The 27,090-nt window shown below is 38.3% G+C and overlaps 1 protein-coding gene across 29 annotated transcripts in view; it reads left to right on the top strand.

Annotated features, from left to right (window-relative positions):
- The window catches only part of cadpsa (Ca2+-dependent activator protein for secretion a), a 585,960-nt gene that overhangs the window by 96,126 nt on the left and 462,744 nt on the right, over nucleotides 1-27,090 (top strand). For all 29 annotated transcript variants that reach the window (XM_043708232.1, XM_043708233.1, XM_043708243.1 and 26 more), the window contains exons 2-3: nucleotides 307-420; nucleotides 5,091-5,423. In XM_043708232.1, the coding sequence (XP_043564167.1) occupies nucleotides 307-420; nucleotides 5,091-5,423 (447 nt within the window). The remainder of the gene's footprint in view (nucleotides 1-306; nucleotides 421-5,090; nucleotides 5,424-27,090) is intronic.

Raw genomic sequence — 27,090 nt, 5'->3', positions numbered from 1 at the left:
AACTTTCGGAGATCTGTGTACATGGACACCAAGATCCCTCTGCTCATCCACACTACCAAGAATCCGACCATTAGCCCAGTACCCCATCTTTTTGTTACTCTTACCAAAGTGAATCATCTCACACTTAGCTACATTGAACTCCATTTGCCACCTTTCTGTCCAGTTCTGCAGCTTATCGATATTTGAAACTAAACTTTTTATATTGTAGTGTTGATGCAGCGGTTTTCTGACACTTTGAACTGAATAGCTTTTGGAAGGTTTCATTATTTATATGGATTTATTTATTGTTGTCTTTGTCTTTTCTAGATAAATAAGCAGCAATTGCAGACAGTCAAAGATCGCTTTCAGGCTTTCCTGAATGGGGAAACACAGATTGTGGCTGATGAGGCCTTTATCAATGCTGTGCAAAGTTACTTTGAGGTAAGATCATTTTGCATGTAAGATTTTGTTTCTTTCAGTTTAGGTTTTTCTCACCTGTTTTAGAAAACAGTAAATTGATATTGCTGAATGCTGTGATTGTACATTTTTTTCTTGGAAATATAACTGTCTTCCTCCAGGACTGAATATCCTTGACAGTATTGCTTATTTATTAAAGTTGTCCTTTTAACATTGCAATGTTTAGTATTGCATTGATTGCTGACAGGCCACCAAGAGGAAAATGTTTATGTGTCGATGGAATCGGCCTCACTCTATTGAATTCAGAGGAGACAGAGTTTTTAAACCACAGCATTTAAATAAATAATTACCATGTGTGAATAAATGCTTTTATTATGTATAATTGATTTCACCTTTAACTAAGGGAAAAAGATCTTTTTCTATAACAGTCTGGGGGTCTAACAGGGATAAGTACACAGGCAGTGAGCTCCAAACTCCCAACAACCCCAAATAACAACTTTTCATCGGTTTCTTTCACTGATTATTCTTTGACACTTCAGCAGTGTATTCTTGTGAATTAATAGAACAGAGAAGTGCAGAGCTGGAGATCTGGAACAAACACAAACAGGAAGTGCTGGAGAAAGCATCTAGAGAGAAAAAAACACAGTTAAAGTTTCAAGTCCAGTAACCTTTCATCGGAACTGAAAGCAGCTGGGATAAAGTGATATTTATGCTGATGATGGGTTGGGAGGTAGAGAGGGAGTGAGACAGATAAATGGAGACAGTGCCCAGCGAGAGAGAAAAGGCAAGTAGACCAAAGGGATTGTTGATTAGTAATCCAGGGAACAAAAGGTGATAACAGGGACTGTGAGTACTTGAAAATTCATTGGCTGTGCTGAGAGCAACTTGTACAGGACAGGACCTGGAATGGGCAGGTGGTGGGTAGCAGGTGGAAGGAGGTGTTCATGCTCTGAAGTTGTGAAATTCAGTGTTGTCAGTGTTGAAAGCTGTAAGGTGCCCAGGTGAAAGATGAGGTCCATGATGTGGAGGGGCCAATGTTGGACTGGGGTTAACAATCACACAACACCAGGTTATAGTCCAACAGGTTTATTGTTCATCAGGTGGGGCAGAATCATAGGACACAGAATTTATAGTAAAAGATCGAAATATTACAACTGAAGCGATGTATTGAACAAACCTAGATTGCTGTTGAGTCTTTAATCACTTAGAGTGGAGTGTCGTTCCTTTAGTTTGCATTGCAGCAAATGTATCCTCATGAATTGTTTGGCTCATTGCTTTGATCTTTCTCTCTGTTCTCAATGGTCAAACTATCCCTCTCTGTCACTTTCTCTCTCTTCCTACAACACTCACTTTCTGTATTCTCTTTCTCAAGGAGTCCTTGCTCATCCAATGTTTTCTGGATCTGCATACTGTTCACCAGCCCTGTTTTTAATAATTTAAACTCTACCAATTAGTTTTAACAGTGAAATCTCTGTGAAGAGTTTAATTTCTTTGACATTTAGAAATTTATTCTAGTTTAAAAGTTATTTCATTTAAGAATGTAATGCATGTTTTCTTTTTTCTAACAAGAAATTTCCACAAGAACCCAACTCCAGAATGTATATTAGGTTTTATGGAAATATTGAATTTATTTGACTTGGCATTTTCTAGGGCCACTACTATGATATAAAGTGAGGAATTACTGTGCTATGTGGCATTAACAAGTCTGTTACATTACAATTACTGATTTCTGATTATCCATCTGCTTAATGTGCATACCTACATTGGCATTTTTATTGTCAGAAATTTCTCATTTAACTCTTGCTGTCATTCTGTGTTTTGTTTTTTCTGCTTGTTACATAATTCGTTTCACTAACATTTCTATAAGTCTGCTTGGTGCTTGGTAACAGAGAACCTCCTGAATAGAGAGTCTTGTTGCTGACATGTTTCATGTCCCACTCTTCAGTACAAACACAAGAAAAACAAATTTCAAACAAGCACAACATGCACACTACAGGACAAAAGGTTGCAGATTAGTCAAGGTGAGTTGCCTTTGGCTGATGTGTTGCCATGGAAAAAGTAATGGGGGAACTAAAGGTTCCCCAAGCTCCTAAATAATTCAAAGAAGGTGCAGGCCTTGAACGTATTCTCTTTGTTTCCAGAGAATCAATCCCCATAAATGTTCGTATGTCACTTATAGCAAGTGTAAATGAACCACATGATGAGCTTAACTGATTAACTTTAATTGGTTGTTAGTGTAGTTATTAGAGCACTCTAGAATTGTTCAGTAGATGCTGCCCAATAGTGGAACACATCCAATGGTATATGCTTTGTTTTTGGTTTAGCATCATGTACATTACTTATGGCATCCAAAAGAGCATTTTTTTTCAATGATCCAATCACTAGGAATATATACCTAACAGCACACCAGCACTGTAAGATGCAGGCAATTGTCTCAAAAAACTGAACAATAGATTAAGTAAGCTGTTACATTCTGCTTCTGTGCAGTAGCTATTGTGGGTATTGCAAGTGGCTATTTTCCATTAACAAGATAGTACTATCAGCTCAAAAATACATGTCACATGTCACATAATTGAACAAAAATGTTTATGAATTTCTGCAAGTTTAATTTATGTTCGCTGGAAGCAATATTCAATCATACGCAGGCAGACACTGTCTGTTTATGTACAAGCCTGGAACATTTTTGAATTACCTGGAAACTTGGGAAGCCTATAGTCACTTGTGACATTTTCCATGGCAATACTTTGGCCCATCAAAGTCATCTTGCCAACCAGCTAGTACCCTTTTCTTGTGTAGTGTAAGTAGTTGTGATCATTTGATCAATTCAAGATGAGAAACTTTGAAAATTTGTATTTCTTTTCAGCAAACTGCTTGTCTGTCTCTTCTTCTTTCTGAGTCTTTGTAAAATTATTTTTACACTTTGTTGCAGAAACTATGTTTAATTATCTCTTACTGATTTCCATTCTATATGCTTCTTCTGTATTTGTTTCTCATCCAATTCTCTCTTGCAGAGCTCTGGAATCTAAGGATTCAACCTGGTGAAAGTTGTAGAAATTATCTTATCTTTTTCTGATACTGTGGACTAGTCTTACTTGTTTTGTTGTGCTTTCTTATACATTTCTACCTCGGGCCTAATACCTATAATTCCACCCTCCAGAATTCTGGCTATGAAACATTCTTTCTTTCAGTCATGAGGGAATGAAATGTAAGAGTGCTGCTAGGGTTAACAATTGAGGAGGCTATGCTTACTCAAGGGTATAAAAGTGGACAGTGGTCAGCTGGGGTCTGAGAGAGAGATCAGGAATACCATGAACAGTTAGATAATGTCAGGGAAAAAGCAAGAAGAGATGCTTTTTGATCTGACTGGTTCCTTAAAGCACTGGTAATTTATAAGATAGATCTCATGATAATAGTTTTCTTTCGATACTTGTAATAGATCTCAGTCTACATTCGTGATATAGACATCACTTTTCTTCCATTTCCGGGCCGTTGTTTCCAGTGGGTGTAATGACGTGCAGCATTGAGAGTTGGCTGTCACAAAATTCCATGTTAGAAATTGGTGTAAGTGAAAACCAGAGTTAATTCAAGATTGGGAATGTGTTTCTTACATCACAGCAATGTCTGCACTACAAAGTATTTAATTGTTTCTCAAGCAAACATGCATCCATAGCTGGAAGAGCATTGCATAAAGATGGGGATTTTTAACCATGTGGCTTAAGGCAGCAAATTTACCATCAAGAGGAACATATACAGATTTTCTGGTGTATATGCCTGACCATGGCCCCAAGGTAGAGGAGGGAATATTCTGGGGAGACACTTGTCTTCCACTTGCAAGAAATAGAAATCAATGTTGGGTCTGAGAAAGACCACACAAATAAATGATACAGTAAATAATGATAGATCACAATCGCACGACAAGGTTTGTCTCTAAATGTTAGAGTAATCACTCAAAATTTCTCATTATTATCTGTAGTTATCAATTGAAATTATCATAAATAATTTAATTGCATTTAATCTTTGTTCATCAATGTTATGCCTTTTTCATGTTATGTTCAAATCATAGAATAGTTTTGCAGAGAGAGCATTCAGCCAGTCAATCACACTGCCACACTCTTTCCCTATACCCTGCATTTTATGTCCGTCAAGTATTTATCCTATTAATTTTTGAAGATTACTATTGATCTGTATCAACACTTTATCAGACAGAACATTTCAAATCCTCGCCAGTCATTGTATATAGATTATTCCTTCTGCTACCTCTGGTTCTTTTGCCAATCATATCTGTGTCTTCTAGATAGCTGCTGTTGTGGGATGATTTAATTTTATTTACTTTATCTAAACCTCAGTTTTTAAAGCCCTCTGTTAAATCCCCTCCTGGTCTTCTCTGCTCATCAGACAACAATCCCAACGTTTCCAGGTCATCCAGTTATAAAGTCTCATTCTTTGAACGATTTCAGTAAATCTCTTCTATATCCTCTCTGGAGTCTTTATGTCCTTCCTGTGGTGTGGGGTGGTATGCCTAGAAATTATATTTTTTTCAATTTCTTTACCTGTTATTCAAAGATCAGTCATCATTTTATTCTGAAATTTTGAGGATTTAATTTGAAGCATTATATTTTTGTAGAATTTATTTTAGTAACATCTGAAATGATTTTGAATTGTAATTTTTGTTTCAATTGCTTCATGTATTCTAGGTGTTTCTGAAAAGCGACCGTGTGTCCAGAATGGTGCAAAGTGGTGGTTGCTCTGCCAATGATTCTCGAGAAGTGTTTAAGAAACATATTGAAAAGCGAGTTCGAAGTTTGCCAGAAATTGATGGCCTGAGCAAGGAGACAGTCCTGAGTTCCTGGATGGCAAAGTTTGACGCAATATACCGTGGTGAAGAGGATCCACGCAAGCAACAGGCCAAAATGACAGCTAGTGCAGCTTCGGAGCTGATCCTCAGCAAGGAGCAACTGTATGAGATGTTCCAGCAAATCCTTGGGATAAAAAAATTTGAGCACCAGCTACTGTATAATGCTTGTCAGGTGAAGGCATCTTTTTCTATGTTTCCTGTTATGGTGCATGCTGTTAACTCGCGGAAAGCAGCTTGCTGTCACTAATCATTGATAATCTGTGATTTGGGGGTGCCTTCCATTTGCAGAGGCAATGGGCTGTAGAGATAATGATCATGAGATTGCATCTGATTACAAAACAGAGGTAAAGGAAGTAAAAAGCATTTTGATGTCTAAGAGGTGTTAGCTGACAATTTGTTATTTTTAGACAATGTTGCAAGAATTCTCCTGTCCTCCGGATGGGTAAAATTATTTCCAGGCCCCCTTGTACCTGCTGTATTGTTTGACATGTTACTGCTTGCTTAGTTTGATAGCTAAAGCAAAATTTTATTTACTCAAAATTATCATTTCACTTGTTGAAATATAAATTTAAATCTATGCAGGTGGATCAGAAATTGAGGTTGCGTTGGTTGGAAGTGCAAAAGAATGATAGTAAATTGACATTTTTTTCTTGTAGTTCATGATGATACATTTTAGAATTGTGATAGAAGAATCTGTCTGAGAGTCTGGAACTTGAGAGATAAGGTGGTTAAGGAATGCGTGTGTTCCACCTTCTCCAGAATGGAGGCTAACAGTTGGTGGTTTTCTCAGGAAACTGGAACACACAGGCATATTGATCAAACCTTTGCTAGTCTACGTATACATACCCCGTTTTTTCAGATTAGTAGTTGTCTAATTATTTGTCAAAATGCTGTGCTTCTCTTACTGGCAGTTGCTCTGTTTAGATTGCCTCCACTGTTCTGGAATTAACTTAGTTTTGATAAATGAGAATTGTTCCAAGTCTGGAAGTTTCATTTGTAAAAAAATTCATGTTTATTACCTGTCAATTGAAAGATAATTCCTATAAACTGCAAAAAAAGATGGCATTGTCTGTAAATCTGCAATAGAACTTAAAATATTGGGAATATAATGCAGATCAGGCAGTATCTATAAGAAGGAACCAGAAATATTTTGCTTTATATCCTTGTCAATTCTGATGAAGGATACTGGAACATTATAATCTGTTGTCTTATTTTGCTGACTAACCTGCTGTATATCTCCAGCAAGTTTTTATTTGAAATTTCCTGTCAGCCATTTTCAACATTATAAGTTACGATCAGTTTCAGTTTCAACATGTATTTGAAACCAATGGTGAAGCAACTGCTTGTGGATTGTATGTTAATTTTTCTAAAACACTTTTTTTTGGCTTGGCACCTGCAGATGTGATTTAATTATCACTACTTAAAGGAGACAATAAGAAAATTAACTTTAATTTTAAACCTTCTATTATATTCTGGAGAAATTTGATCCCATGTATAACATTTAGGGAGCATTTAAGGGCGGCACGGTGGCTCAGTGGTTAGCACTCCTGCCTCACAGCACCAGGGTCCCAGGTTCGAATCCAGCCTTGGGTGACTGTGCAAACTCCACACAGACTTCTCCCCGTGTCTGCGTGGGTTTCCTCCGGGTGCTCCGGTTTCCTCCCACAGTCCAAAAATGTGCAGGTCAGGTGAATTGGCCATGCTAAATTGCCCATAGTGTTAGGTGAATTAGTCAGAGGGAAATGGGTCTGGGTGTGGACTGGTTGGGCCGAAAGGCCTGTTTCCACACTGTAAGGAATCTAATCTAATCTAATATACAACAGAATGGAAACAACTTGTATTATTTGGCAACTTTCAGAATCTCAAGATGTTCCTAAGCATTTCACAGTCAGTTGATTACTTTTGAAGGGGCTTCACCACGGTAAAGTAGGAAAAGTGGCAGCCAGTTTAACCACAGAAAGGTTGCACAAACAATGCGATAATCCCTGGAGACTTATTTTCTAAAGTAATGTTGGATGAGGGATATATATTAAGCCTCAGTGATAATTCCCCTGCTGTTGATCTTTGAATAGCTCCAAAAGAAGGCTGCAGTCAAAAGGTTCATAATTGGATTCATGGGTCAGTCATTGCAGACCAGGAGTTAGGAAATGTTGGATAGATATTGAGGGATTGAAGTTTGTGGCTGTACAAGCTGTATTGTTGGTGAAGCCACTTTTGAAGTATTATGTGTGTTTCTAGTCGCCCTGCTATAGGAAGGATATTATTAAATTAGATAGGGTGTAGAAAAGACATTCCTGAAGAAGGGCCTGTGCCCGAAACGTCGAATCTCCTGTTCCCTGGATGCTGCCTGACCTGCTGTGCTGTTCCAGCAATAAAGTTTCAACTTTGATCTCCAGCATCTGCAGACCTCACTTTCTCCCTGTAGAAAAGACTTACAAAGATGTTACTGGGGCTAGAGGATTATGAGGAGAGGCTGGATAGGCTGGGAGTTTTTCACTGGAGTGAAGGAGGTTGAGGGGAGACCTTATTGAGATTTATAAAATCACGAAAAGCAGAGATAAAGTAAATAGCAAAGGTCTTTTCCTTCGGGTAGGGGAGTTCAAAACGAAAGGCCATAATTTTAAGATGAGAGGAGAAAGATTTAAAAGGGACCTGAGCAGTAACTTTTTCGCAAGAGGATGGTGCCTATATGGAATAAACTGTCAGAGAAAGTGGTAGATGCAGGTACAGTTACAACGTTTGAAAGAAGTTTGAATAAGTACTTGAATGGGAAAGGTTTAGAGGGATGTGGGCCAAGTGCAGGCAAATGTGCCTTGTTTAGTTTGGAAAACCTGATTGGCATGGACGAGTTGGACCGAAGGGTCCGTTTACATGCTGTATGACTCTGACTCTATAAGAACAGAAACCTGGTTGATACTTTTAGTCAACTTGGGTCCAAAAGAGATAAACTGGATATTCTGCATAAGATTCTGCATATTTTTAAAATACTTTAACTTTTGTGACTACTCAGGAATAACATGGCTTGATTTCTATTTCGACACCCCATTCAGGCATAACTGAACAATGGGGCAAAGACATTCCATACATTAATCATTGAGCAGGGTGCAAGCAGGAGTGCCTACAGTCACAAAAGATAGGGTCATTGTCAAAATGGCGAGGCAGTCAAGACTTAAGGAGGAAAGCAGATTATTGTATTAAAGTGGGATCAATAATGATGAAGGGTGTATGGAACAGCATTGGAGGGCAAGATAGGCTATGAGAGTCAGGCTTATTGGTAGTGACCACAATAGTGGCCTTTGATGATGTAGCATAGAATCCTTAAGATGTAACATCAGGGGTCACAGGGCAAGAAGGACAGTTGGCAGGTAAAGGTCTCTGTCATTGATAACTGGTCACTATTCCATAGACTAGTCAACTTCCTGTTACCGACAAGAGCTATATCTGTACACTTCCCTCAACTCCAACCCAGACTTTAATTACTGTTTATTCAAATAGTTGCCTACACAATGCCTGCAATGGGAGATAGATTACTTGCTTTCAAAACATACAGCCACACTTTCAAATACTGATTTTTAAACACAGTTCAATCTCATTTCAGTCCACAAATTATAAAAAACAAATAAAAAAGCATTGTTCTTACAATGCTTGTGAAGTGCTTGGTGGCATCTTCCATTTCTATCATTTGTTCAGGCCCCGTCATTGTGTAATCAGTGCTGATAAGCCCTGTGGAATGTGCTCTGAACAGTTTGGTTGCCATGCAGCAAGATGATTGTTTTACCAACATTGTTTTACCTGGACCTATTTATTCTTTTTGCTCTCTGTCTTTAAATATGTCATGTCTCCAGGATTAAAATTCTTTTCTGATGACAATATGATACTTCAAAGCTCACTTGATCTTTTCGGAGATTAGTAACTTGAATATTTTTCTGCTTGCATGCATGGCATATAAAATGAACTTCAAAAATTGAACTCAGTTGAATTGAAGTATACAGATCCAATACAGGAAATCATACGATGCTTGTCTGAGGTAACGGATGAGCTCCTACGTGACTACTTGGAGTTGTTGAACTGGTCCATATTTAAGAACTCAGTGCGAAACCTAAATGAGTGTGCCACTACTGTCACAGACTTCATCAGTAAGTGTGTAGAGGACTGTGTGCCAAAGAAATTAATCCAAGTGTTGCCAGAACTGTAAACCATGGATGAGCCAGAAGATCCACTCCCTACTGAAGCCCATATCTGAGGTGTTCAAGTTGGGTGACCTTGATATCTTCATGAAATCTAGATACAATTTTCACAAAGCCATCAGGGACACCATGAAAAAATACCAGATTGGAGTTCCAGAATAATCTCACAAACACACATTGCCTGTGGCAAGGCTTACATGATATAATGGGCTACAAAGCAAAGTCAAGTAGGATCGCTGACAATAATGAACTCCTCACCGATGAGCTCAATGCATTCTTTGCTCAGTTTGAACTGAAGATCAATGAAATGATGCCACATGATTCGACAGCCTCAGATGCACCTGTACCTACAGTCACCACCACAGATTGGCCTCCTTGAGGGTGAACCCATAGAAAGCAACTGGTTCAGATGGAGTCTTGGCCGTGCACTCAGATCCTGTGTGGATCAGCTGGCAGGTGTGTTTGCAAACATCTTTAACCTCTCCTTACTCCAGTATGAGGTTCCCACCTGCTTCAAGAAGACACTATCATTCCAGTGCCAAAAGAAATCAGGCAATGTGCCTTGATGATTATCACTTGGCAGCTCTGACATCTATCATTATGAAGTGCTTTGAAAGGTTAGTAATGGCAGACATCAACTCCAGCCTCCCAGATTGCTTTGATCCAATACAATTTGAGTACTGTCACCGTAGGTCCACAGCAAACACCATCATCCTGGTCCTACACTTGTCCCTAGAATATCTGGACAACAAGGACACGTGCAGCTGTAACACTATATCCTGCATTCGGTTTTCTTACCCTGATGTACTTAACCAAGATACGAGTTGGCATTTCAAAACAATATTTTTCATGGTACACGTGACAATAATAAATCAAATCAAATGATTGTTGCCCCTTTAAAAGTTGTGGGATGATCAGAAGTTATAGAGGTATTTTTGTATTCCTATCATAGACTAATTGATAGGTGCTGTAGCCGCCAGTAGTCTGAAGTACGTTTCTTTGCATGTTCTGCACATGCTAAAAAGTTTTTGGATTTCATCAGTTACAGTATAATCTTGCTCTCAAATCCCATTATGTAAAAGACTTTCTATAGCCACACACATTGCTCCAATAGATTCACATATTCCTTCCAAATTTTCATGGGTATCCCTTTACCATCCTCTATGCTTCGCATATTCTTTATCCAGTATCCCCACATCCTTTAACAAAATTCTCCATTTGTGACAAGCTGGAAGTGAAAACTGTTAATGTACCTTGGAAACGATTTGTCTCTTTTCCTTTTAATCTTGTCCCTGGACAGCATTAGTATGTCCTGAACATACTGCTTCAGGCTAGTGAAGAGTACGTAGTAATATTATGACTTTGAAAATTGCAAATCTACAGATCTCTGAAGATAACTATTTTGTCATGTCTAACTTAATTTGGGCTTTTTTTATTAAAGACTTACTTCACAGTAAATATATTTCACTAGATATTACATCAGTACTTATAAAGTGATTTAGCCCAACTACCTTGCATGGAATTACAATTATTTTCAGTGATTTTTAATGTGTCTTCAATGGATCTGAAATGTGACATATTTATTGACCTTGCTTCAGTTTTCCTTTCTATAGAATCCATATAAGCGCTTTAACTGGTCTACTGCACATAATATGAAGGTGCACCCATTATCTAGAACCATGTGGCTGAATGAATAGGATGCTCATTATCAGACTGAAGCTTCTGGGGACCAATATAAGACCTACTGATTGGTCAGCATAGTCATTGTCTCCCTCTGTACCTTCCACGTAATGTGTCATCTTGAAACTCTGTATTCCTTTTTGGGTGATTCAGCACATAATAACATTTGAGTCACAATGAAAGCATCTACTAACTAACTCTCAGTTATTCCAAGGATTCAATTTTCTTCCATAATTGTCCAGGACTAAGACCTTACCCATGTTTAATATCATAACTGACTCCGTCAATTTGAAGGCAAAAGTGAGGACTGCAGATGCTGGAAACCAGAGTTTGGATCAGAGTGGTGCTGGAAAAGCACAGCAGGTCAGGCAGCATCCGAGGAGCAGGAAAATCGATGTTTCAGGTAAAAGCTCTTCATCAGATGAAGGGCTTTTGCCCGAAATGTCGATTTTCCTGCTCCATCAATTTGAAGGCAAGTACAGATGTAGGAATTTCTAAGTGGAATTTCTGTAATCTTCCATTTAATCAATTGAACTCTGTGATATTTTCTTCAAAAAAAAATTCAGTTTTCTGAATTTGTCAAAGACCTACCAAACCTCCTAATCATTCCGTAAATCATCACATAAATAAATTGGTCTGTAAAGTTGAAGATGATATCTGCACCTTCACTCTGCAGCTGCTAAGTTTCTAGTTTCAAGAGCACTTTGCAGCTGAAGTTACTTCTGGGAGGAAGTGAAAGGGTCAGGCCCATTCCTTGCTTTCCATTCAATAAAGAAACATCCCATTTCCATGCGTTGATTTTATTATTCCATTCGCCTTTGGGGCCTGCTCCTCAAAATAATGGTGGAAAATTGTATTCAGACACTTCTACCTGGTTTCAGTCATCTGTCTTCAAGGACAGGTTGATATAAAAATACACCCTGAGGATATCTGGCAGTGATGTTAAATGTTAATCATGTCTGACTAATCTAGTATTATTTTTGGAAGAGGATGTGGCATTCACAGTCAGTTGCTTGTCTATCTTATCGATATGGACTTCCAGTAGGTGTTTGATAATGTGCCACATGAAAGGTCATTGGCAGTATGAAAGCACAGAAGGAAGAAGATAGACAACAGCCTTTTGACTTTAGTTGTGGAGTAATTGGGAGTCGGAAACAGAGTGGGTGGAAAATATGGCTGACATTAATTGGACTTTTCAAGTGGTGTTCTCCTGGTATCTGTTTCAGGGTTAGCTTGTCATAATATTTATAATGAATTGGGTTGAGGAATAGAGAATTGGCAAGATTGCAGATGATCCTATATGAGAAGAGGCAATAAGCAGAGCAGATGGGAGCAAGGCATTGCAAAGGGAATAAAGATGAAGTAAATAGGGAAAATCAATCATGAATAACAGAGGTCAAAGTGAGTAAGTGTGAGGTATTTTATTCTGAAGCTGCAAGTTAAACTTAGACTACTTCCTAAATGTTGAGAAATTCGGAAGCATAGAGGAGCTGAGATTTGTCAGTCCAAGTATACAAATGATTTGATGTGAATAAACAAATACAAAAAGTCAATAATTACACTATCTGTTTCCTAATTCTCAAGTTGAGTGCGAGGAGAGAAAGTTGAGCTTTATTTATATATAACCATGATCCATAACTGAGTTCTGCTTTGAACACCACAAACAGGGAGATATATTGGCCTTGCAAGAAGATTCATGTGAATATCAAAATATAAAGTGATTAGAAGATTAAATTATGTTGCATAAATTTAACTCATTCTCCTCAAGAATATGAAGATGTGAGGTTATTTTGATTGATATATAATGAGGTTAAAAAGATTTGGTAGTTACGTACAAAGAAGGTTTGCTATGGCTGGGCAATCAAAAACAAAGGGAAGTGGAGTGGTTATAATCTTCAACTTAAAGTTAATCTTTTTAAGAGGACCATCAGAAATCAATTTTTCACATAAAGTGGTGGTGGAATCCTAGACTTCTCTCCCCTAAAGAGCAAGGACATTTGAGGTGTTGAAGACTGAACTTGATAGTATTTGTTTTACAATAAAGCAAAGAACTATGGAAATCTGAAACAAAAACAAATTGCTGGAGAAACTGACAGATCTGGCAGCATCTGTGGAGAGAAAGCAGAGTCCTGTGACCCTTCTTGAGAACTTTGTTAGATTCTTGTTAGGTGAAGGTTTCTTAAGATATGGAGCTATGGTGGGCAAATGCAGTTGAAGTTCTGATAAATCGAGGTTTAATTGAATGGTGAAACATACTCAGAACAAATTAGCCCACTCTGATGTGACTTGCTAACAAAACATGGGTTCCCAATCCAGCAGGGAGCAAGCCATGTTGCAGGGCCTGTCTGTGAATTACAGATTCTTAATGTACTCATCTTCAGAAAGAGTCACAGAGATGTACATCATGGAAACAGACCCTTCAGTCCAACTCGCCCATGTCAACCAGATATCCTAACTCAATCTAGCCCATATTCCTCCAAACCCTTCCTATTCACATACCTATCCAGATGCCTTTTAAATGTTGCAATTGTACCAGCCTCCACCACTTCCTCTGGTAGCTCATTCCATACACTTACCACCCTCTGCGTGAAAAAGGTGCCCCTTAGGTCTCTTTTATATCTTTCCCCTCTCACCCTAAACCTATGCCCTCTAATTCTGGACTCCCCGACCCCAGGGAAAAGACTTTGTCTATTTACCCTATCCATGCCCCACATGATTTTATAAATCTCTATAAGGTCACCGCTCAGTCTCTGATGCTCCAGGGAATACAGCCACAGCCTATTCAGCCTTTCCCAAATAGTTCAAATCCTCTAACCCTGGTAACGTCCTTAAAAATCTTTTCTGAACCCTTTGAAAATTCACAACATCCTTCTGATAGGGAGGAGACCAGAAATGCATGCAATATTCCAACAGTGGCCTAACCAATGGTCTCTACAGCTGCAACATGACCTCCCAACTCTTGTACTCAACATGAGAGAGCCAAGAAAGTGGATCCTCACTGCTGGATATACACTCATAAGCGGAGCCTCACTTGTTGCTTCAAATATGTCCTGTTGTTGCTAATGCCAGTCACTGAGGTTGCTGCTGATGCTACACCTCACACCAATTTGTGTTCCATCCAAATGAAGCTGGTGATAAAAGCCAGTCAAACTTGCTGGCAGTAGTTGTGATCCAATTGCCAGAAAAAAGCAATCTGCAAGTTGAAAAACTTTCCTGGCAATCTTAACAGCATACCAGCATATAGATTGTAAAATCCAGTTACTTAGAGGTGAAGGGTTCTTTAAATCTTGCTTCAGTGGACCTGAAAAATAACTTTCCATATTTCATTCAAAATGTCTTACTAAATTACTTGTGGTCTTAACTGCAAAAAAGAATTCTGACTCACCTGTACTGGTATGTCTGGCTAAAATGGGTGCTAGTGAGAATTTGTGATTTCATTAAGCCCATAACCATGTAAGCCAGCTGAGATGTGAATGTACAATTGTAAATCAGACATGACTATTATGTATTTATCATTGAGTTTTTTGCTATGTTTTGTTCAAATGGAGAATATAGTCAAATTAAGGCATCTATATCCATGTGGAGTTTGACGCAATGGTGTTTTATTGTTAAAATGTTTCTCAAGATATACAACTGCTGTTCTTTCATTTTATTTACACTCAGCATGAGAGAGATTGGGAAATTACTGAAGATTCTCTTGCAGTAGCTAGTTTCCTTTATTCTTGATCAAAATTAATGAAGTTAAAAATCACACAACACCAGGTTATAGTCCAACAGGTTTAATTGGAAGCACTAGCTTTCGGAGCGACGCTCCTTCATCAGGTGGTCAGGAGCAGCACTTCCAATTAAACCTGTTGGACTATAACCTGGCGTTGTGTGATTTTTTTAACTTTGTACACCCCAGTCCAACACCAGCATCTCCAAATCAAAATTAAGGAAAACTTTCTACATCACTTGCTGCGAATAGTTGTAGGTCATAGCATGAGAAAGGCATCACCAAAATGTTCCAATAAGTTTAAGAGATTTCAAAAGTTGAAGTTTACTGGATAGCAGCTAATTTCCCAACTAGGTATATTGTGTGTCAGTTACCTTATTTTGACTCTTCCATGGGCCACCAACACTGACACCCTGATAAAGTTGAATTTATGGTTTAGTTCCTTAGCAGCATGACGATCATTAAAATTGATTATCAAAGGGAATGGCTATGAGTAATGTATATCATTTTTTTACAATGAAGTGACTAATGCCTAGAAAGAAAGTTCTTTTAGAATACAAATAACTTCAATGAGTTGCATCCTTTGTGAGGTCATCTTGTGAGTGCACAGTTTATCATATTTTTATTTGTTCAAAGTCTGGATTAGTTCAAGCTTCGTTTATTCCTTTTAATCCAACATTTTTGCTCATTTTAGATTGCCTCCATTTATTTCACAGCTTTATCTGTACAGTTTAAAGTAACTCAGAAAAATAGAATATCAATACTATTTGAACAAAGAGGGAGGAAAGCAAATCTACAGTGGCTAGACTCCATGGTGCAGTTGCAATGCAAAACAAAAAGGAATAACTATGACAAAAGGAAAGGCTCAATTACCCAAATTTCACAATACATATAACAGTGAGTACCACTGTTATTTATAGTAAATCCAACATAACTTTCAGTGGCCATACAAGCACAATTGAACACGGAAACACGACTCCTGTATATCATAAGTTGTTACAATCCATGCTGATCAATTTTCCATTGAAATAAATGCAATGGCTTAAACGTGGACGTTAGTTTTCCTATAAAGATGCAAGAAATAAAGTTAGCACAATTGAATTTTGTTGTAATCTAATTTTTAATGTTAAGCGATAATTGCTGTAAAGCAATTCCACCCACCTGAACATTTAAATTACAAGTGCAGAGTCCCATTTCCCTCAGTAGTAAACATTTTCAAGTTTAAAAAAAAATAAAGTTTTGTTTTATTTATTCTATTTGTCGCCTTTGTTTTCGCTATCTTAATTGCATCTTTCTTTCTCATATCTTTAGTTTACTTTCTGAATGTGATTTACATCTAATTTAGGCTTGGGCTTTCTGCTTCCTGGTTTATACCTATATTGACAGTGAAGGGTTTCACAAGCAAGTGGGAAGCAGCAGTTTCAGCTGAGAAACTGGCGCTAAAAAATCTTTGTCTGAAAATGGCTTGGTTGCCTTCCATCACCCACTTCATTCCATTAAACAAATCTAATCTCTGCTAAACGAGATCAGTTTAGAAGGAGGTTTTGGCATTGTGAAAATCATTTCTAAAACTCTTACATCTTATTTAATACTAGCCTGTCATAGTGAGGATTTTTAAGTCTGGTTAAAGAGCATATACTATTTCTCAATCCTCCTATAGAGGATGCCAGGCTAGATGAGACTGATGTAAGCAAGTTTCTACGCTCAAGTTTATGAATACTTCGTATACATCTCTCCATGAGGTAAACCCAAAATTCAGGCCAGAACTTCTACTGATCTAATGGCAAGGGAGGCCACAGGATACGTGAGCACCAACTAGCCATCAAAAGACATGACCAACTATCACTGGTATCCATACACACAGATGAAGAGGAACACCAGGTCAACTGGGACAACACATCCATCCTGGGACAGGCTAAACAAAGACACATGTGGGAATTCCTAGAGGCCTGGCATTCAAACCGGAACTCCATAACCAAACATACAGATTTGGACCACATTTACCAACCTCTCAGAAACAGAACCAGAAATGATATCACCTGGCACAACAAACCGAGACATACAAATAGCAAGTGGATCAGACACAAATACTTCACCAGAGGCTCACTGATGATCTATGGTGACGAAACATCTGAAAACAAACCCACCAGCTCAGTGAGTAAACCGACAACCTGATCCAAATACCCAACATGGCTGCATCTGGTCAGGATTAATGACAGTGTGGTGATTGTACAACTGATTCGTTAAAGCAAGCTGTTTACTTTTGCAAAATAAAAAAAACAAAAGAATTGCAGATGCTGGAATCAGCAACAAAAATAGAAATTGCTGTAAAAGCTCATCAGGTCTGGCCCAATCAGTGGAGTGAAATCAGAGATAATGTTTCAGGTCCAGTGACCCTTCTTTAGAACTTATATTTTGCAGGTGATTAGAGCATAAAGGAAAATTGCACACATCTGACTGCAGAAGCTTTCATTATAATTTCTATACACACATTCCGTGGTGCTTCAGAAAGGAAGCTACAGCATTAACTTGGCTTAAAAGGCATAAAATTCAATCATCACCCTGTACTTAAAGTACACAGTATTACAGTGCATCTGTAATTGCACTGCTTACTATTGGCTTATTGCTTGATTGTTATTATCAAGTTGTTAGTTTCAAGCATTTATATGAGAGCTCAGCTCTGTATAGTACCCATGATGGAATTAAATTTCTTCTATTATCCCCAACAAAGTTGGCCACCAGCTCATGAAGTTAATGTTATCCGCTACTGGTTCTCAATAAATGTCTTAAAATATTATTTTTGAAGGCGTGGTTTTCCATCTAAAATTGATTCCGAATCTAACATTATTAGAAATTCTTAGTTTTGATGGTCATTAAAAAAAATCTGTGTTTCCATGGCTTTTGTTGCTGAACTAAAATATTTTCATCATCTCCTTCGGAGAAAGTTAATACTAGACTTGGAGGAATTTAATATAGTTCTTTGGGCTAACGGGACCAAAGGACATGGGGAGAATATGGGAACAGGGTTCGGAGTTGGATGATTAGCCATGATCATATTGGATGGCGGAGCAAGCTCAAAGAGCCGAATGGCCTACTTCTGTTCCTGTTTTATATGTTTCTATGGATAATATGCGTGACACAGCCTGTCTAAAGATTTTATGTTGGATTCAATAATTACTGGAGATATTAGAAGATGTAACACTAAATGCCTACTAAAAGTATAAGTAGAAGGATGAGTCAGCCTATTGGCCCTCAAATTTGCTCTGCCCTTCAATAACATTATGGATGATTTTCTACTTCACTTGTACTTGCCTGTTCATATTATCTTGTGGATAATATGAGATATATTTGATCAAAGATACAATACAGCAACGAATACTCCTATAAACTCTTGCAACCAACAGCCAGATAAAAATCTTGACGTTGTGAGTCAATGGTAAATAGTGCAGTTACGGATATGCTGTTTATTTAAGTACTGGATGGTGATTGAAATTTAAGACAAATTCATGCGATAGCAATAGTTATAATGACTCTGAAAAGCATTTACTTAAGCAAATTGGCTTGTTTTAAGCAGGAGGTTTGGAAGATTATCAAACATATCATAACCACAACACTTGAAGAAGCGTGCCCTGTTGCTATAATCTCTACAGCATTCTTTTGTTTGGGGGTGGTGTGGTACTGAGGGTCCTGCATTGATGGAAGTGCCAAAGTTCAACTGAGACATGAAGTCATGGCCCTTGCAGAAGAGCAGTGAAAATCACAGCAACTATTAGGCATATTATTCAAAGAAAAATAAGGAGTTTGTCTGATATCCTGGTCAACACATTTTTCATTACGCTCTTATCCCTTAGTCAGAATATTGTGAGTTCATGTCACTGCCAGAACCAGAACGGTAATCTAGGCTTACATTTGAGTACCGAGGGACTGCTGGTGGCTTTTTGGATGAGACTTTAAAACCAAAACTCTGCTCTCAGCCTGTAGTATCCTGTTGAACTATTTTGAAAAGGAACGGAGAGGTTTTACATTATAGATATTTTAATTAACCTGTTCAGCCATATTATGATGCTCCTCTGGAGCAGACAGACTTGAACTCAGACCTTCTGCCTCAATGTCAGAGATGCTACACTGGAGCCCTTAAGTCTTCCATGAATTCCTGGCTAATATATATCCCTCAATTAACATAAGTAAAAAGGAATTATCACATGCTGCTTGTGGATGGTTGCTGTACACCAATTGGATGCTCTATTTCCTATACTTCAAATGTATTTAATACGGTATAAAATACATTTGAACATCTTGAGCTCCTAAAAGACATTTGTTATTAATGCCAATTCTCATTTCTCTCTTTTCAATCAACATTACTAAAATCAAATATCTTCTGATTGCTTCTCCTTTTAAATTTATTTTAGAGCTTGGTGTGAGAACACCAGCATAGGCTTATGGAACTGCTTCAGTTTCAAGTCTGCACTTGTGCAAGAAACAACTGATATTTCTGTAGTCCTGTTCCAGAAAGGTAAAATTCATTTTCCCAAGTCATAAACATTGATCAGCGAGAAATTATGACTTATTATGCTGTTCAAAACTCTCCGCTCTTTCCTTAACTTTCCATCCATCTTAAATGTCAGAGTTGTGTATAATTACCCTCCGTTCAGGCCATTAGAGTGATTTCAGTGAATTTATCCACTGGGATTGCAACAATGCACCTCATGCAGAGCATGGTATTTCTGACAGCAGCATCTGGATTTCCGTGTTCAACTGCACAGGTAGATTTGCCGAAAGTTCCTGTCAGACTTGCTCTGTGATAACAGCAAATATTGATAGTTTCCATTTTATTATTCTAACATAATCTGGATCACAGGAACTTTACATTTGTGATGCTTGGACATTGGAAACATGAGAGGTGATTGGTGAACTAGAATTGGTGTTGAACAGGATATGGGCTAGAGAGTTTTGAACAAGTTAAAGTTTAGATATGGAGAAGAATAGCAAACAAAGAGCAATGTTTTGAGTATGGAGGTTGCAAAGGCATTGATGAGGATTTTTGTTATAGTGGAGGTGGTTTTTGGCAACATTTTTGTGACAGGAGCTGGCTCAGCATAGAGTTGAATTGTATCTGTGAAAAGCCTAATTTAGTCTGAAACAGTGGAATTGGAAATTAGGATGAGGGGTGAAATCAATGATAAAGCTTTACAGTTTAACAGAGACAAAATATGATGACTACAGTGTTCCCAGTGGAACTGTGGAAAGTTACTAATCATGCAAGACTATATGAATTAAATGACTACTGAGGCTTTTGAGAAATCGACACCAATAAAGCTGATGTTATCTATTTATCGAAAGAAAGACTTCCATCCCATTGTTCTGGACTTGGTCTCTTATGCAATTAGCTGAGCTGAAATGATAAGCATTCTGGCCCATGTCAATAGCAAGCCTCAGCATATTTTAATTTCTTTAAAATTATAGGTTATTGTTTTCCCTATGTTTATTCTTTTGTAGTATTGCAGTTTAATGATGTGTCCCATGAATCTGTCAGTTGCAGTAGGAACTTAAAACCTTCCTGAGCAAATGCATTAGCGGATGATATGCTGAGCTAACATGTGGCCAAGTGTTAAGACTGAAAGCATGCAGGTTATGTCAGCATGGTGTCAAACTAAGATGCAGTTATGAATGAGTAGGATATTTTTTAACTTTGATTTTAAGAGAGTGAGGAAAGTAACCTTTCAAAATAAAATGTCAGATATTCTGATCGCATTACTATTATGATACATTGCATACAAACTGATTATGACACCCTGTGGAAATTTATTAATAGGAATGTTTATTTAATATGACAGTTTACATTTCTGCTTGCATTCAAATAGAACACAAAATAGCTAGATTGACAACATTGCTTATTTTGGTAATGATTAATTAAATATGTACTATTGCTTTGAAATATGATTTAAAGACATTTTTAATATTATATCTGCAATGGCTGCATGCATTAAAATAGGAGTGAAATTATGAGTGTCAGGCAATGCCATGACTGCATTGTGTTGGTTGTTTTATATGTCATGTTTTAAGATATTGCTAAAAAAAGATCCACTATATTCCAATGAGAAAAGGTAAATTTCTTTGCAGAATGTAAAGAAATGTGACTTTTGATCAGGATGGATTAAATCAGAGTTTTTCTAGCACAGAAGAGTTGGTGGAGGCAGGAAACCTCCCATATTTAAGAGTGGCACTGTGGTTAGCACTGCTTCCTCATAGTGCCAGGGTCCCGGGTTAGATTCAAGCATCAGGTGGAGTTTGCGCATTCTCCCTATGTCTGCGTGGGTATCCCCTGGTGCTCCAGTTTCATTCCACAGTCTAAAGATGTACAGGCTAGGTGAATTGGCTATGCTAAATTGTCCTGGAGTGTCAGTGGATGTATAGGCTAGGTGGATTGCAATGGAAAATGCAGGGTTACAGGGATAGCATAGGAGTTGGGTCTGGGTGGGATGCTGTTCGGAGGGTCAGAGTGAACCTTTTGGGTTGAATAGCCTGCTTCCACACTGCAGGGATTCTATGATTCTATGGACTATTTAGATGAGCACTTGCAATGCCAAAGCTACAGTCCAGATGCTGGAAAATGGTATTAGAAAGAGGTCCTTTGTATCTGCACCAGTCATCAAACATCCATTTCTTTTAATACCAATAGATAGAGGTCCAGGTACTGATTAAAAATATATTCCTTTGTGGAAAGCCAATTTTAGGCTATAATAATAAAAATACATCAGATTACCACTCTTAAAAACACATTTTGTTAATGCAAGGAAAGCAAAATAACAATTACAGTTTGTTAGGCTGACTGATCTTTTTTTTCTGGCTTATGGAACATTTTACTTTTATGAGTATGAAAATAAGTTGGACCAGAAACCTGAACCATAACTTCACTTTGTAAAGGATTTTCAAGTATCATCTATCCCCCAATTGCTGATGGTACAAAGCAAAGAATCTACCCTCACATTTAATAATAACAGTTTTCTTTTTCCTGTTATAACTGAATGTTTTGCATTGAAATAGTTCTTGGGGATAAAGTGTGAAGTATTACATTTTGCACGATATTACTCAACACGTGGTAGGATGCAGTGGAGTGTAGAGAAGCAACAGGGCCTTGAGTCACAGATTTCTAAAGACAGCTGGGTGGGTGGGTGGGTAAGGCATTTAAGAGGCATATGGAATACATTTCTTTATTAACTGGGGCACAGAACATGGAACAGCAGGTTATGTTAGAACTCTAGCTGTAACCAAATTAATGGTGTTTTATCAAACATTGCAGACAGTTCTGGTCACTACATTTGCAGGAAGGGTATAATCATACTAGATTAAGTTCAGAGGAGATTTCGGAGGATGTTGCTGGGACTAGATAGACTATTGTTGTTTCCTTTGGAACAGAGGAGGTGGAAAAGATATAATAAGGGTTATGGAATAATTTATGGCAAAAGAGATGACAATTTAGCACAACAAGTAAATGTAGGGAGCAATCCAGTCAGCCTGACTCCCATGCTCAATCCCTGGTACTCTACAGGATATTTCCTTCAAGTGACAATCCAAATTCCTTTGAAATCGTTGGTTATTTTCTACTTTGCCAACCCTCATGGACAATGAATTCAAGGTCACTTGAACTTGCTGCATAAAAGAAATTCTTCCCCATACTCCCCCTTTGTGTCTTGCCCAAAACTCTGGGTCCCATAGTCCTCACATTTTAAACTAATGCTGAGAGTTTTGTTTCCTTGTCATCCAAAATTGTCGTCATCTTTCTGCAACTTCTATCAAATTTTCTGTCATTCTCCTTCACTGCAAAGAAAAATCCCCAGCCTTTCCTCTGGTTAAAGTCCCCAATCTCTGGCATTATTCCAGTCAATCTCTATGCACACTCTCAAGGCTCTTCTATCCTTCCTAAAATATTGTTGACCAGAATTGGTTTCAAGACTCTTGGTGAGGGCTACCAGTACTGTTATAAAAGTTTATCATAAATAATTGAGAGGTGTAAAGTTACTAGAGGATTAGAGTGAATGTGAAAGATCTGTAACCTATATGTATAACTACAGGTGAAGTGCTGGATGACTGTAGAGTGGCTAATGTGCCTTTTTTTAAGAAGGGATGTAGGGAGAAGACTGGGAACTATAGACCTGTAAGTCTGACTTTTGTGGTGGGTAAGTTGTTGGAAGTGATTCTGAAAGATAGGATTTGTATGCATTTGGAAAGGCGAGGAATAATTAGGGATAGTCAACATAGTTTTATGTGAAGGAAATCCAACTTGATTGAATTTTTTGAGGAAGTAAGCAAAACAATTGGTGAGGCAAAGTGGTTGATATTGTTTACTTGGATTTCAGTAAAGCTTTTGACAAGGTTCTGCATGGTAGACTAATTAGTAAAGTTAGATCACATGGAATTCAGGGAGAGCTTGCCAAATAGATACTTAATTGGCTAAACGACCAGAGACAGAGTAATGGTGGAAGGTCTGTGACCAGTGGTGTACCACAGGGATCGGTGCTGGGTCCACTTCTGTTTGTTATTTATATAAATGGTTTAGATTAGATTACTTACAGTGTGGAAACAGGCCCTTCGGCACAACAAGTCCACACCGACCCTCCAAAGAGCAAACCACCCTGCATTTACCCCTTCACCTAACACTACGGGCAATTTAGCATGGCCAATTCACCTAACCTACACATTTTTGGACTGTGGGAGGAAACTGGAGCACCTGGAAGATGCTTAGATGAAAATGAAGAAGGCTTGGTTAGTAAGTTTGCAGATGACACCAAAATTGGTGGTGTAGAGGACAGTAACGAAGGTTATCTAAGATTACAAAGTGATCTTTATCAATTGGGTCAATGGGCTGAAGAGTGGCAGTTGGAGTTTAATTTGGAAAAGTATGAGATATTGCATTTTAGTAAAACAATGGGGCAGAACTTCTACAATTAAAAGTAAGGCCTTGGGAAGTGTTGTAGAACAGAGAGACCTATGGATTAGATCCATAATTCTTAGAATTTTGTGTCACATATATGTAAGGTGGTTAAGAAGGTGTTTAACATGCTTATCTTCATTGTTCAGACCTTTGAGTATAGGAGTTGGATGTTATGTTGAGATCGTGTAGTACTTTGTCCAGTTCTGGCCACCCTGTGATAGGAAGGATATTAATAAACAGGAAAGGGTTCAGAAAAGATTTACCAGGAAGTTATTGTGAATGGAGGGTTTGAGTTATTAGGAGAGACTGGATAGGCTGGGGCATTTCTTCACTGGAAGATTGAGGGCTGACCTTCTAAACGTTTATAAAATATTGAGGAATATAGAGAAGGTGAATAGCAGGTGTCTTTTTTCTCAGGCCATGGATTTCAAGACTAGGGGACATATTTTTAATGTAAGAAGGCTAAGATTTTTTTTTTAAAAAGCATTTTATTCTTATATAAGAAGCAAGTGGGTAACAGGAGAAAGGATTGGTCCACTGAAGGATAACGAAGGAAGGCTGTGTGTTGAACCTGAGCATATGGGTGAGATTCTGAATGATTACTTTGCATCAGTGTTCACTGAGGAGAGGAACATGATGAATGCTGAGATTAGAGATAGAAGTTCGATTAGTCTGGATCACGTTGAACTAAGTAGGGAAGATGTGTTGGGTATGCTAGAGGTTATTAAGGTGGACAAATCCCCAGGACTGGATGGGATCTATCCCAGGTTGCTGAGGAAGGCAAGAGAGGCAATAGCTGGGGCCCTGACAGATATCTATGTGGCATCCTTAAATACAGGTGAGGTGCTGGAGGACTGGAGGGTTGCTTATTTTGTCCCCCTGTACAAGAAGGGAAGTTTGGGATATTCACTACAGACCAGTGAGCCTGATGTCAGTGGTGGAAAAGTTGCTGGAGAAGGTACTGAGGGATAGGATCTATTTATGTTTAAAAAAGAATGGGCTTATCAGTGATAGGCAACATGGTTTTGTTTGGGGGAAAACGTGCCTTACCAGCTTAATAGAGTTCTTCGAGGAAGTGATCAAGTTGATAGATGAAGGTAGGGCTGTTGATGTCATATACATGGACTTTAGTAAGGTGTTTGATAAGGTTCCCCATGGTAGACCAATGGAGAAAGTGAAGTCATATGGTGTGCAGGATGTTCTCGCTTGTTGGATAAATTACTGGTTGAGCAACAGGAGACAGACAGTAACTGGAGAGTTGGGCGGAAAAGTGGCAGATGGTTTTCAATCCAGACAAATGTGAGATGATGCATTGAGGCAAAACTAATTCTAGAGTGAACTATACAATGAACGGAAGAGCCTTGGAAAAGTTGATGGGCAGAGAGATCTGGGAGTGCAGGTCAGTTGTACCCTGAAGTCTGCACAGGTGGATAGAGTGGTCAAGAAGGCGTATAGTATGCTTGCCTCCATTGGACGGGGTATTGAGTATAAGAGCTGGCAAGTCATTTTAAAATTATACAAGACATTAATTCGTCTGCATTTAGAATACAGTTCTGGTTGCCACATTACCAAACGGATGTGGACGCTTTGGAGAGGGTGCAGAGAAGGTTTACGAGGTTGTTGCCTGGTATGGAAGGTGCTAGCTATGAAGAAAGGTTGAGTAGGTTAGGTTTATTTTCATTAGAGAAAAGGAGATTGAGGGGGACCTGACTGAGGTTTACAAAATCATGAAGGGTACAGACAGGGTGGATAGAGACAAACTTTTTCCCAAGGTGAAGGACTCAAGAAGGAGAGGTCATGCTTTCAAAGTGAGAGGTGGAAAGTTTAAGGGGGATACACACGGCAAGTACTTCACACAGAGGGTGGTGGGCGTTTGGAACGCATTGCCAGCAGAGGTGGTAGAGGCAGGCACTTTAGAGTAATTGAAGATGGGTCTGGGCAGAAGCAGAGTAGGTAGGGAGCAGAGGGAGGCAGATGCTTAGGAATTGACAGACAGGTTTAGACAGTACATTTGGATTGGCTCAGGCTTGGAGGGCCAAAGGGCCTGTTCTTGGGCTGTAAATTTTCTTTGTTCTTTGCTCTCCTTTGTTCTTTTACACAGTGATTTTTGTTTGATATGAACTTCCAGAGGATACAGGTACAGTAACAACATTTAAAAGACATTTTGATAAGTTCATGAATAAGAAATGTTTGGAGTGATGTGGGCCATGTGCAGGCAGGTGGGACTAGTTTAGTTTGATTTATAGCATGCACTGGTTTGACCAAAGGGTCTGTTTCCATGCTGTATGATACTATGACTCTATCTTGTTCTCTTATTAAAAGGGTCAATGGCCAATGGGCATAAATTGAAAATAGGGAGATGAAGGCTTTGAAGAGAGTAGACGTTTTTTTCACCCAGAGCTGAGTGGGGATGCGGAACACATCAGCTTGAAAGACTGCCAAGAGTAAAAAACCTCATTGTATGCAGAAATCACTTGGATGTGCTTTTGAATGCCATAATCCACAGAGCAAGAGCTAGAATGTCACATTGTGTGGAATAAACTGGGCATTAAAACTTATTTGGAGAACTAGTATTTTGGTCAGAATGTCATGGCATTAACCTCATTTTGCAAATTTATGTGGTGAGAGTCAGATTCTACTGCAAATAAAAGGAATGTACAATTCTGTTACTGAAGTAAGTTTAAAAAAGGACAACTCAATGCAAAACAAATCAGGAATTGAATTCAAAGTCTTCAGAATGAGCTTGAAGATTCTATTTAAGTTGATTAAACCATCTGCAAATTAAATAAGTTAGTTACTTTGATCTAATCTTGAAATAATATGGTACAAACCACAGATTTTGTCACACCTCTTATGTATCTTTATGCATTTTAGTTCAATAAAAATTAATACAGAAAACTAGAGTGGAATTTCATATTTGCTTTAAAAAAATTCACATAAGAATTATGTGATTGGTGATAAAATATTCCATTGTGTAAGAACTGGAAAATGTGAATGACGGTGCAGTTACCTGCACAGAGGATGCAATATGATTTTTCTCAATTAAATTTAAGGCATACATGCTGTTCCATTCAACAAAGTAAATTAAATTCATCATTGTAATGTATTCTCTAGTGAGGGCTGATAAATATCTTCTCAAAGAATTTCAGATTGATTTTTGATGGATTACATTTGAGAAATAGTCCATTAAATTCAAGAAGAAAGTGAGGACTGCAGATTCTGGAGATCAGAGCTGAAAATGTGTTGCCAGAAAAGCGCAGCAGGTCAGGCAGCATCCAAGGAACAGGAGAATCGACGTTTCGGGCATAAGCCCTTCTTCAGAAAT

Source organism: Chiloscyllium plagiosum, chromosome 18, assembly GCF_004010195.1.
Source record: "Chiloscyllium plagiosum isolate BGI_BamShark_2017 chromosome 18, ASM401019v2, whole genome shotgun sequence".
NCBI lineage: Eukaryota > Metazoa > Chordata > Chondrichthyes > Orectolobiformes > Hemiscylliidae > Chiloscyllium > Chiloscyllium plagiosum.
The sequence above is the reverse complement of the archived record's forward strand: the minus strand, read 5'-3'. Positions and strand labels throughout refer to the sequence as shown.